We start from the raw sequence: 14,041 nt of genomic DNA on the forward strand, positions 1-14,041 counted from the left end.
CCCACAAAATGATCATAAAACCACAGGCCGTGCTCAACCTTTAGGTATTAGTGTAATCCAAACAGAGAGATGTGGTCCATTGAGAGCCGTCCTCATTAAGAAAAACCAAAAGAACCTGACCAATATATTATATTACCCTCTGAATATACCCACTCCCTCCACAAAATGTTTATTCTAGTCTCTTAGACATACATTTGCAGTTGGTTTGATTAGCGAGGCCGGATGCATTAAGTAAAACCAATAATTCCTCTGTTTGATCCAGTTTGGTTTGGCTGAACCGTGCAAGTAATAAGGAGACCATTGTTTGAAAGCAAGTAAGCATTCTAGTGTCCTCTGAACACTTCACAAACACACAAAACTAGGTCTGCATGATTAATCGAAACAGAAATCAAAACTGAAATCACGTAACAACGTACTTGTAAGTCAGTACTTGTCTGTGTGCTGCGTGTTTCAGAGTGAAGCGCAGCACTGTGTTCATTTACACTCGAGCAGCATATTATTATCTCAGAGCAGCCAACCATATTCCCAAACTTGTTATAAAGCAGCTGTAATCAACAAAAAAATATTATTAGGTTCCCTGCAGTTTTCTGACAAAATATGTAAATTTTACTGCTAAGTAAAATATAATAATAATAATAATTATTATTATTATTATTATGATTATTAGAGTTTTTATTAGGCTCCTTGCCATTTTCTGGCAAAATTTTGTAATTTTACTGTTAAGTAAAATTATTATTATTATTATTATTATTATTATTATTATTATTATTAGGCTCCCTGCACTTTTCTGACAACATTTTGAAATTCTACTGTTATGAAAAGTACAATTATTATTATTAGATTCCCTGCAGTTTTCTGACAAAATTTTGTAATTTTACTGTTAAGTAAAAAAAATAAAAATAATAATTATTATTATACAACTACTACTACATTTATCTTGTATATGTTTTCTTATTTTGCAGTGAAATACTACAGTAGTAATATTTATTCATTTGTTTAATACCATTTATTTATTTTTACTACTAAAACTATTGAACAAAATAAATATTACTACTGTAATTTTTGGGCCCTACAAACAAGCATAATATTGATTGATGTGTTCAATACTTTTATTCAGTAATAATATGAATAAAAATAGCTTTTTAAATGGCAATCACACACATGATTTGCAGATTTTGTGCATGTGTTTTTCTGAATTCTTTAAAAATGAGGCAAAGCATGCTAGCTGTCCCTTGATTATGACTTCTTTAAAGTCACCAAGGGTTTTTTAACTCTCCTAGAGCAGTCAAACTAGCAGCATGAACTAGACTACTTGGAAAAACAATTGAAATATGGCTGCTGTTGCCCTCTGTTGACCCCTGCATTAATAAAACAGACACTTTGTCTTCTGTTTGGCGTCTTTGTGACTTCTGGAAGGAAAGAAATGTAGAATTTTATCAGAGCTTGAGGCCAGTGGCGTTTTCATGTCAGGGTTATTAATCTATGGTTTTCATCACAGCTGGTGACCTCTTCACCTCCATTATAATGCGCTCATTGTAATTTCACAGTTAATATTCAAAAGCCACTTGTCCTCTATTGCTGAATTGTGAGAATATCTGGATGGGATTTGTGTCCGAGTATGAATACACTCGTGAGAAAACAAGAAACTGCACACATGCATTGTGTATGAAGACAGATGCAGATGTTGGAGAATGTGTTTAACCTCTCCCTTCGCCTGAATGGACCCTCTGTTCATGCAAACATTTAGAGACCAGAACTGTTCTGACCACCAGGTTAAAACTGTAAACTCCCTATCTATAGATGTGTGTGGTTAAGACTCAACCAGGGATAGAATCTACCACCCACAACCGGCTATGACCATATTTATAGACCATAGACTTAAAAGAGACAAAAACAGAGGGAGAGAGAGAGAGTCAAAGTGAACAAGAGATGTAACAGAGAAGGTCTTATCACACACTGCACTGTTGCCTCGAACAGACATTCCTCTTCAACAACTTTGGCAGCCCTTTAAGAGCCTATTAAACCACACTGTTTTCTGTTGCCTAAGCCTCACAGAACTTTCTTGGGCAACAGAAATGAGGTTGGAGGCGATGCCTATCCAAGCAGCAGTCTTTAACACACAACTTCACACAGCTAATTGCAAAATAAGACAAAAATATGAGGATTATGCGTAACAAATGCTAACAAGATGCCAGTGTGTATGATGTGATTCAGTTATGAGCAAGTAAAGCAGATGCTGTTTAGAGAACAAATGTATTTCCCAGCATGAAAGGACCTTAGATCAGTGGTTCTCAACCTTTTTGACTCCAAAGCTCCCTATTTTTTTTTTTTTGGTTAAAAAAAGACTAATTTTATGTACTTCTGGTACTTGTGTTGTAATTAAACTCAAAAATATGGCGACAGCTTAATGTTGTACATCTTTATTTTCTAGTTTTTTTAACCCTTTAATAATAAAATAAGATTTAACTAAATTTAAATAATGCAAACCACTGCCTTGGGTACATTTTGGGGTTTGAACTCTGATACCAGACAATGGGATTATTTGCTATATAAAAAAACACACCAAATATAACAGTAATAGATTTATTTTATCCTGTTCTTTTATTCCATTGCTGTACAGTCTTGTCCAGTTAAAAACCTATCCTTGTCTACCTCAAAGCAAGAATAGAGGTGTCCTTAAAATGTAAACAATTCAAATCAATGCATTCTGTGAGATGATTATGTACAGTTTATGGTTTGGATTATGGGGTGTTGAAGGCATGTGCTGCTCTAGATGTAGACAGTAAGGAAATCTGTTTTTTTATAGAAAAGATAAAATAATACTGCTAACACTAAAACAATAGGTAGATACATAAATTTAACATTTAGATTCACACACAACTGATTTAAATGGAAAGTATTGGAATTACAAAACATTTCACATTGGAAAAAATACAGAGCAATTCACAACCGCTTACAGTATAATATTCCAGTATGTAAGAAGATTGATTGACTGATGAGAGAAAGAGTGAGAATAAGAACATCACAGGACCAAATGTAGAGAGTGACAGGATTCTTTTCACGTTTATATACAATCTATGATACAACTGTAGTATGGCACCATATATTAAATACACGCATCTTTCTCCCACTCGCATACATCTATGAGTTTCACACTCACAGTTTATGGCTTTTGTAATATTTAAAAGACTACACCAGTGTACTACAGTAAGTGTGCGTATGGAGAGGTGATATTTGGGATTAACATTGCAAAATAGGGGAAGTTTTGAATGCGTATGTGATCTTTGGATATGTTGCAATTCAAGCTCTTTTATGGTGTGCATCATTGCGAAATTCTTAAACCACTGGATGGCTGTGGATTGTGCATTTATCAAAAGTTTGGCACAAAGACAATTTGAAATAACTAACAAACACTGACATTTTTGAAAGTTTTTTGGCTTTTCTCAGTGGCCTCAAGTCTTTTGGATGTATTTGTATTCAGCATCATGCCAATGCAGACTCAACAAAACATTTTAAGCAGAAACCAGCCCAGAAAGAGTTCATATGTATAAAGATGACTGCAGAATAACACCACTAGTGTATGATGACTAACCCTTCTGCTAGCAAGACAGTTCAAAAGAAAGCTAACTCACAACTCCAGATTATAAGATGTCATTCTTTGCTTGTTTCTTCTCAGGTCCCAATTCAGTGAAAGAGGCAGCGCCCCCTACGGGAGACTCAGGAGGAGAAGCACAGGCCGCAGCACTCCATGCAGATCTCCAGACAGTCTGCAGACTCGCAGCATGCGTCAATGATGCCGCAGTCCATGTCACAGGGCAGGTCGCAGTCGCCACATTCCTCTGAAGCGCAGCAGCAGCAGAAGCACGAGTCGTCTGATGCGCAGGAGCCACATGTGGCACAGTCCAGCACGATGTTGCACAGTGTGAGGAACTCACAGAACAGACAGGCCAGGATGCAGTGGACACAGCAATCTGGACGCAGGATAGATAGTTAGTCACAACTAAAATCTCCCTGGCTAGGGATGTTTATCTGCATCCATCAAACTTCCTGAAAATGAAAGAAAGTGTGTACAAACAATCAGGGCTAATGTGCAGTGAGGTCTGACTCACCATCCTGGGCCTCTATGGGGATCTGGGAGCTGTTGGATTTGGAGCTTCCTTTGCTCCTCTTGCTGCTCTGACTGTTGATGGATGGGTTCGACTGCAGTTTCTTGGGGTTTTTATTGGCTGTGGATGAAGATGAAGAGGATGACGAGGCAGCGCGTGAAAAAGTTCCGTTTCTGACCCCGTTGCTGTGTGGCTTGCTGTCTCTCCTCAGCAGCGCCGCTGATTCAGCTGAGTTATGTAGCGTGGGGTCTATGGGCGTAGACCGTGCCTGAGGTTGATCTGAGAGAGAGAAAGCAAACAAAAAGGTGAGCAAAGATATAGCTGGGTTTTATATCAGCTTTTCTGCTGCTGTGTAATTATTCTTCTTTTGCAGCCTGAGGCTGTGTAAAAGAAAAACAGCAGGTGCATATTTGTGGCTAGTAAACTTAGTTAACATCTTGTTTCTTCTAATGGAATTAGCCATTTCTCACATGGACCAATCAACTTCCAAAAAAGGGCCACTGTACAGAAAGGAAGAGGTAGTGTGCTACAATTTTTTGTAATTAGGTCTTCATCGTAAATCTTATAGAAAGTTATAGAAAGTCAAGAACACACTATATATATATATATATATATATATATATATATATATTTTTTTTTTTTTTTTTTTAATGTTTTTGAAAGTAACGTAACATTAAAAGTAAAGTAATAACAGTAATTATTCCTGTGATGGCAAAGCAATTTTCAGAAGCCATTACTCTCCAGTGTCACATGATCCTTCAGAAATCATTCTAATATGTTGATTTAGTGGTCAAAAACATTTGTTATCAGAGTTGAAAATAGCTGTTATGCCTAATATTTTTGTGGAATCCATAATCCATTATTATTATTATTATTATTAATTCATTAATTTATTTATTGTTTATTTTGGTCATTCTAATACATTGTTTCTGAAGAAAAACTATTAATTAATTTATTTAAAAAACCTTACTGATTCCAAAGTTTTGAACAGTAGTATCTCAATATTTCTGAATTTACACTTTTAACAGTTTATATTTTAACATTACCTTTACAGTATTTATAAAACATTTAGCTGATTACATTTTTTATTATTATTATTATTAAAAATATTATACACACACATATATATTTGTTGAGTTATAAATTGTTGAAGATAAATTTAGAATTTATTGAAAAGTTTGAGACTATTAAAACATCTGTCAGATCACAAAACTAGTCTAATGAGGTTTTAGGAAACTTAATGAGTATATGAAAAGCACATGTTGCTTAATTTTATAAATAAACAACAAAACCAGCAAGCTCAATTTATCTCCCAGTCTTAGTGTTTTCAACAGGTCAACCACAGGAGGAAACAAGGACAAGACTAACTGAGATTTATGCCAAAGCAGAGTTTGTTTCTGGGAAAGAGCCTTCAGCATTCAGTATGGACAGGGGTCCTGACGGAAAAGCACATGTGTTTACAATATCCGCTTGGTGCTTGCTGGTCAGCAGTAAGCATGGGGTCTAGACTGTGGACTATGACTAGACACAATGATACGGCTCATGATTTCAGACGGCTCATGATTTCTTAGTTACTCTATCATGTTCATCTTTCTCTTCTACTGTTTGTTTACTGAATGTTTCCTTTCATTTTTGGTTGTGTATGGTTTCAATATGATGGATTTCCCGAAACTGGCTTCAAAGGACCAAAGAGAAACAGTCCAAAACAAACAGACAAGCAAACAAACAAAGAAACAGGAATTAATAAACCGAGATCAAGAGACCAGAATGGATTTGCATATTATTGCTTCAGAGTTGCAGGAAGAGTACACAAAGGAACAAACAAACAATATGAGATCCCCGCTATACTTCATTTCCCACAGAGAGCAAATGACAAGACAACATACACAAATCAAGCACATTACTGTGTGCCTTGAAAATGAAAAATAAATAAAACCGCAGATGTCTAGGGGTCCAAATACTGGTGATTTTATAGTAGAGAATGGCTTTAAAATAAATGCAATAATCAAGCTCTACAGAAAAGAATCTTAAACATAGGATGTCTAGATTTTCTTCTTCCTCTGAAACATGCTGTAATATATTCCAAAGTGACCTATATAATTGAATTAATGAGAGATAAATGGAAGTGGTGCATGGACCAGTTTATTTGTTTAACATATTTCCCACATGCCGGTAGTTTCAATTTAAAATACATTTGTTTACACTTGGCATTTATGATAAATGCTGTTCATACTGAATGTCACTATAATTTATGTTGGTTTTATAATTATAATTACCATTCCTGTCTTGTTCTAAAGACCATTAAATTCAAATGATTTGTTGCGAGTGAGGGGACTAAATGGTTTGTAATGTTTGTAAATATTTCTTTTATTTATTCTTTTATAATTATTGGCATTTTACATTATTTCTGAATATAATAATACAATGTGACTTGTAAGACTTAATCAGGTGCAATTTATTTTCTGAAAAATACAGTATCTGCAAACTTTCAGCCACTCTCTCTAAGTCTCGTAAAAGTCTCTAATTAAAAATAAATGCTTTGTTTCGGGCACAGGCACTGATTAAACAAATACTCAATTAATCTCTTGAATCTGGGCACCGTATGGTGGACAACTGTTTGAAAAGTGGACCACAATCCACGCAGGCTGCCATCGAAAACAAAAGAGTGCGTACAACGATACGCGCAGGGCAGCCTGATCAGGGTAATGAAAACAAAAGGAGAGGTATATCAGCTAAGTTAAGACTAACGTTATGATTAAAACGTCAGTATTTTTTGCATTGGGTGTGAGGATGAGGCCAAAAGTTTGGCGTTCTGAATTTCAGACACCGTCTCCCTGCGAGGTTACAGCCTACAAATGTTCTAGTGTTCCTCCACAAACTGCTCGTGGAGTTGACTTTGGCAAGCAGTCTACAGCACTTCGTATATTTTACTCTTGAGCACCGCAATGGACTAATTATTCTGGAAAAAATAAAAACTATGTGAAATGCAGACCTTCAGAGCCAAAGGAAATAAACCCCCAAATCAAAGAAAGGCTAAATGTACCTTTTACGTGAAATGTTTTGTTATATTTTTTTGTGAATGATGATAGTATTTAATCCCATCTTATTACTGCACTAAACATTTTCTTGACTTTTTAACGCATGTTTCAGGTCATATGAGAAACGACTGAAGGGAATATTGAGAGAGCCAGAGTTCATAGGAAGACGTCTGGTGCCCATGCGGAGGCATGTGGACTTGATAGAGTCCAGGAAAAACATACACAAACACACCTCATTCTATTCACGGTGTCTGACGCTCGAAGGTCTCTAGAAGACAGAACTGGCAAACAGCTATATTAGATAATGGCTGAGCGGACACATGCCCACAGTGTGCTGGTGTTGGAGCCTGGCCGAGGTCAGACCACAAGCAAATTCACTCTGATTGGATATTTTTCTGTTTCAAACACTACTCCAGATGTTCGGTTTGTAATAAAGAAGACGACGAAAAAGAAAAAAGATAACTTCATATGAAGTAAATGAAATGTCAGAGTCTATGAAAAGACTGAAAGCCAGCATTTCTTTAGAAGTGAAAGCAGTTCCTTCTTTCAAGCAGGTAAACATCTCCCTTGAGTCCATATGTTCGGTGTAGGAATGGCGGGGTGTTTATAATGAACTTCCACCCCCGTTGTTTGCCAGGCTTTAATGTGTATGATCTTGAGCTTGCCAGCTCTAGTTGGAGGATCAGCCCTTCAGAAACAGTTACAGTTCACCATGGATTTATGTCTGACATTTGAAGCTGTGATGTGTGATTCTTTGTGATTCTTTCATACACAGAGACAAAGACAGTAAATCTGAAATACTTCATCTACATCACCACCAGCTGCTGGAGAGGTTCATAGCACAACTGTGGTCTGGCATCTACAATTACCATTCAAAAGTAGTGGGGAAACTAAGATGTTTTTTTGTTTTTTTAAATGACTGCTTGTTTTTAGCAAGAATGCACTCAACTGATCAAAAGTGCGTAAAGACATTTAAAATGTTACATGTTATGTTTAGAACAGATGCTGTTCTTTTGAACTTTCTATTTATCAAGAAATCCTGAAAATAAAATATTTTAAAAGCAAGATATTCACAAATGATAATGTGTTTTTGTTGTTATTATTATTATTATTATTATTATTAGAAGAAGAAGAAGACTGGAGTAATGGCTGCTGAAAATTCAGCTTTGTCATCACAGGAATAAATTACTGAACATTTTAGGTTAAGAAAACAGTTATTTTAAACTGCAATAATATTTCACAGTATTACTGTTTTTACTGTATTTGTGATCAAATAAATGCAGCCTTAGGTGAGCATAAGAGATTATTTCAGTAGCATTAATTCAAAACATTATGTTGATAAATAATGTGTTTATTAGTAACCGCTGATGTCTTTAAACACAGAATCTCTGATGTGCATCGCTCTTCTTAAGAAGCAGTGCTTTCAAATCACAGAGATGAAGGTACACGTAAAAATATAAGTAAAATAATGATACAAAGGGTACAAATGCTTTGTAGTTCCACTTAGTAATGTTCAATAAATATCTGGATATTGCTGTAGGAGTATTTGCAAAGTAAAACAATAGACATTAAAACTCAAGTGCTCCTATAACAATACATAAATGCATTTAGGTGTGAATGCCAAGCACTCGATGAAGGCTACTGTATGAAAGTTCCACTCTTAAGGGTAAGGGTAAGACTAGGTGTCTTTTACAGAGTGGCTCAGTGAGAAGTTGAAAATGAAACTTGTTAGACAATAACACAATGGCTTTTCAAATCCAGCCAAAGAAAAATTAAACATTTTCAAGAAAGATAAAAAATTTTAAGAAACAGTTTCACAAAAACACATTGTTTTCACTTTGACTAATCCAAACTTGCTTTCAAAGTGCCTATTTCAAGGTTAAATAGATGCATTAGTGGCTCTCAGCACAGCACGGGATTGTACACTGCTTGAGTTACACCCACAGCATTTCAAACTTTTTTGACCTAAATAAAAGTGCACACGCGGTTAAAGGGTGTAAACATATTTAAAGACCACTGGGCATTTTTTGGGAAAGTTGGTGGTCAGGAATTGAATCCACAGTAACACTGGGGCATATTTGTGTTATCCTGTGCTGCAGTTTTTGGATGAGGTATTTGACTCGGGGATGTTACTTTGATTGTGCGCATTTGTGTTTAGGGCAGTAAACAGGCAGCGTCAGTCGGTCTCCTGGGCATCTGCCAGAAAGACAGAAATTTCTACAGAAGCCAGAATTTTCTCTGCTGAAAATCAGAGGGCAAAACTACGACATGTTTTGTGCTCTCATATCCTGAACAAAATTCATATACATATACGATACTGGAAGAGACTGCCTGTCCGCCTTTCATTATTTACCATGCACCCAAAAACCACAGAACAACAGAAAAAAAAGGGGGAGAGGTGGACAGAATGAGCGTGTGAAGTTGATGACAAATGACAGAAAGTAAATCACAGAGGAAACAATTCTCTTTAGAAGAGGCTTTACGGAAGGTCTCTTGTCTTTAAATAGTCTTCCGCTGTTAAAATAATAGTTCATTGGTGCATTACACTGCAGTCTGAAATCATCTGTGGGTGGGGACATTCAGACAAGGGGTGAATCATCTTCAGGTTGCTTGTAAAAAAGTTAAAAATATTTCTTTTTTTAAGAATAAAATTATATATTTTCCAAAATCATAGATGAAGCACTTGGATCAACAGTTCTCAGCATCGCCCATTCTGTCTAAAATGAACAATTCAGAGCCTGAGATGTCAAGTTTCTCTAGGTGTGCAGAACCACTCATGACCCACTATATCATCTGAACATGCGCCTCTCTGGGCCCCTGAGACCCCCAGATGTCAGCTGCTTTATCTCATCTTAAAATCCCTGCCCAGGGCCCCAAGCTTCCCGTAACACCTCATTTAAAGTCCCCCACTGCCCCAAACAGCCGTGAGTAACACTACCTTCTGTTTAAAACCCGCAGGGCCACAGAAGCTTGTGAGTCAGCATTTTTTCATTGATACAAAATGAAAACACAAACACATGACAGCTTCAAGAGCAAAAATAAATAAATAAAAAATACCAATGTGTAGGACAGATGGTGCAAATAAAAGCACCATATCTTCACACCAGTGTGAAGGAAATCCCCTACTTTTTAAACAAGGATGTCTGTTGTCGTAACTGAAAAGAAAAAGAAAACATCTAAATGTGGCAAGGGATAAATGATAGAGCCAGATTTTACAGGGTGGCCTCAAACAAAAAAAATACAGCATACAGTAGGTTCACAAGAAAGACCAAGTAGTCTTTAATCCCATCCTGCCTGAGCTCATTTCAATGACAATCTCCAGCGATGAAGACTCTAATCAGGGAATTTTAAAGCTGTAATTTAAGCCAGCATTTTCCCCTCTTCCTTTAAGTCGTTTATTTCTCCTGATGCCGACCCCTCTGAAAAGTGATAATAGATGATGTGATGAGTGAGACACAGGAACTGAATGGGAATGGGAATGGGACCGAGATATGCAATGAGACTATTCTCTGACCAAATTAAATTTTTTTCAAGCCATCTCAAAAGCCGTTTTCCCTGTTTATTAGGGATGTGCATCTCCATAACTGAGGCCGATGCGATACGCATCTAAATACATAGCATTCCATTCGAATTCGATTCGATTCAACAATGCGATTCGATGCAATGGAAAAAATATGATCGCTTTTATTTCTTTGGTTCAGACAGACAGCAAATCATAAATTAACTTGTGTCTTCTGACTTCTAACGCCTCTAGGCTTGTTTCATAAAACAAGTTTACCACATAGGCCAGGCTTATTTCAGTTAGTCTGACTCACTGTAAAATTATTTGGTTCCATAAAGCAAATTTAACAAAGATCAACCTCAGTCACTGTGGCTACTTATGCTGGAAAGCTAACCTGGTTCAGGGCAGGAAAACTGTCAGGCTAAGCTGAGCTCACTGGCCAATAGGAACACAATGATATTACCACTGACTCTCTCTCATACTATCATAGCCATGCAGCCTTTCTCTCTGGTTTTACAACAGCTGTTCCTTTTATAGTTTGAACAGATAGCATTAGAACATTACAATTTAACATTGCTCTTTAAAGCATCAACAGTCACTAAACTAAAAGTTAAAATCACTAAATTACAACTACATTTTAACTGCTATAAGAAACACACATTAACTCCTCTGAGCTTAGTAATTGGGACTGTTTTAGCTTACATTTTATTTACCCATTACAATAGTCCCTTTACAGTTACTGCTATCATAAAATGCATATTTGACTCGTCCACTCACATAAGCCCACTCCTGACAGCAAAATGGATATATTTGCATGACTTTCTAACATTTACAGATGAAAAATATACTCGTGACATGTCAGTTATGCACTGAGGAAAACAAAACGTCTCAAATGCATTAAACAGCACAAATATATTCGCTGTTTGCCATGGTGGATCGATTTGAGCCATGATCGACATTAAGGACTGCTTAAGAATAAGCTTGCACAAATTAGTTAAGATTGTGTGAACTTATATTGTCGTTTATATATTACATTATCGCTTTAGCCCTGAATGATTTGCTAGGTTATTTCAAATCAGGTTTTGGATTTTAATCCCAGTTTTTCCTCAGGTCTCCGCAGTGTTGTGATTCGTCATATTTACGCGCCGCGGTGATGAGAGAACGCGCTTGAGACACAGTTTCGAGAGGAGAAATCAATCTACATATAAAAATTGGTCACAGATTATTGGTCACTTTCTAAACAATAAACGTATAGCGTATCCACTAGTAATTATATATAAATAAATCGTTTTTTACCGATGCCGATGTTTGAAATGATGCATCGCAGTACAAATGCCAACTTGTATCCAATGCACAATTTCTAAACCGATGCATCGTATCGTTAACGTTTTTTGCCGATGAACCGAGCGAATCGGGGAATCTTCCCATCCCTACAATCAGAACAGTGGCACGGTCATATGATCGATTCAAAGGAAACACATTGATAAAATAAATATCTTGAAGCGCTCCTGCTGATAAGAGTGTAAGAGTGAGTGTACTGATGCACAAACAAACACAGCAGTCTAGACAGCCAGTACTGATTACAGTCATTATGTAATTGCATCACACAGGGTGAGTTTAAAACCAGATGTCATAGGTAGATTAGGCTAATTGGCTTTTAGAGAAAATTCATGTCTTTAAATTCATCCCATGGCTCATGAATAAGGATGACCCAGTGGCCTAAGGCCAATGAGAGAACTTCAGGCCAGTGGACAGACCTGTCTCTTGCCTTATGCAAGCATTACTGAAGCCCTACTCATACTCAGATTTTATCCCCCAAGACTGTTAATATATTGAATTAAGTGTATTAATGCAAATGTTGGATATTAAGCTCTATAAAAAAAAAATCTATAAGTACTAATCTTTTTACGCCCTAAAACATTTGTAGTAGTATGAGTGAGCATTTTTTAAAAAGGCAATCAGCAAATGGTTTTGTAAAAACAATCTTCACTTACATCAACTCAGACTCTGTAAGAGGACCTGAACCTGAACCTGAACTCATGTTCTCACTCACACTACACACAGATCCAAAGTAAAAAAAAATATAAAAAAGTGAATTTAACAGCCTTTTTCTGCACTCTCACAGCCTGTCAAAGCCATTCAGTCTAGACACGCATGCAACATCCATGACATCATTGCCCTGAACTGAAGCATTTGGACCTGGAAACTTCTCACTTCTGTTTTCAACAAAAGCTGATTTCTGCACAAAATAAAACTTGCAACATCACCATTGAGAAGCAAATCTTATATATGCAAAAATCAAATAAAACAAAAGATAAATAAGCAACCGCCTGCCTCGAAGCACATATGGATCCATAAAAGATTGCACACTTCTTATAAAGCAGATGATGCAATAGTGTTCAACATTTTACGAGTCCCAAATAGGCACATCTCACGGGTCCATCTGCAAATAAAACCACACGAGTCAAGGGAGACAAGTTTGCAGAGAAAAAAAATTTAAGTTGAGGAGTTCGCAAGTTGAGTTGAGCAATCGTAATGCTGCCATTTTTATGGGTATTTTTAAAAATGTGCATGGACCAAGCCAAGAAATGCAGGATGGATAATCTCCTTTTTATGTTTTCTTCTTACTGACCTGGACCGCTGGGCCTTTGCAGGGTCTTAAACACCCCGATGCTGTGGCCAAGCATTTACACAAATCAGCCTGTAGAGAGTCTCCACTGCACCCTGGCCAGCTCATTACTGGAAACTTTTAGACACGTAATGTCATACCGTCACACCAAATCTACACATTATGACACACTAAAGTGTGACAGATTTGTGGAAGTGGGCAAACATGAGCTGCGCTTTCAGTATCATTGTCATATGCGTAGTTAACGTCCACCAGGTTAGCGTGATCGCCTTCCACATGCCTATTAAACACATGCCTTCAAGACCATTTAACTTTTGTCAACATCATTTTTCTAAATTAACTGTTGCTAGACTGTGAAGAGACAATGAGATCATGTTACAAGCCTTTCCGCTCTCAAAGTCTCTGCAAGAATTACAGTCACAGTACTTGCAACCACCGCAACCAATTTTGTTTTTAGTCGATGCCTTGGTTTCCTGCAAGATAAAGTTTAGCTGGTCATATGCTCAGATGTACTGTAATGGTCTCCAGGAGGAGGTGAAGGTGAGAGAGGAAATGGCCGCAGAGCTCAGCTGTAGCCACCCCAGCACAATTATTCCTGTAAATAAGCAGCAGTAGGTGTCTGGAATGTGTCAGCGCACGGGCTCAGACTGGACAACCAGAGCAAGACCTCACCTACCACACACAACACAGTGAGGGCCTGTCCTGTCATACTTATTCTCAGTAAGTTTCACATAACCTGTGACAGTGTGCAAACACACGGCTGTGA

General features: G+C 37.0%; 1 protein-coding gene across 1 annotated transcript in view; it reads right to left on the reverse strand.

Moving 5' to 3' along the window:
• Positions 1 to 2,406: 2,406 nt before the first annotated feature.
• Positions 2,407 to 14,041, reverse strand: part of LOC306854938 (myoD family inhibitor-like) — a 30,303-nt gene continuing 18,668 nt past the window's right edge. Inside the window, exons 4-5 of the mRNA XM_079393257.1 lie at positions 4,110 to 4,385; positions 2,407 to 3,971 (exon numbers count right to left, since the gene is read on the reverse strand). Coding sequence (XP_079249383.1) covers positions 3,718 to 3,971; positions 4,110 to 4,385 — 530 coding nt within the window. The 3' untranslated portion in view covers positions 2,407 to 3,717. The remainder of the gene's footprint in view (positions 3,972 to 4,109; positions 4,386 to 14,041) is intronic.

Source organism: Barbus barbus, assembly GCF_936440315.1.
Source record: "Barbus barbus genome assembly, chromosome: 35".
Taxonomy (NCBI): domain Eukaryota; kingdom Metazoa; phylum Chordata; class Actinopteri; order Cypriniformes; family Cyprinidae; genus Barbus; species Barbus barbus.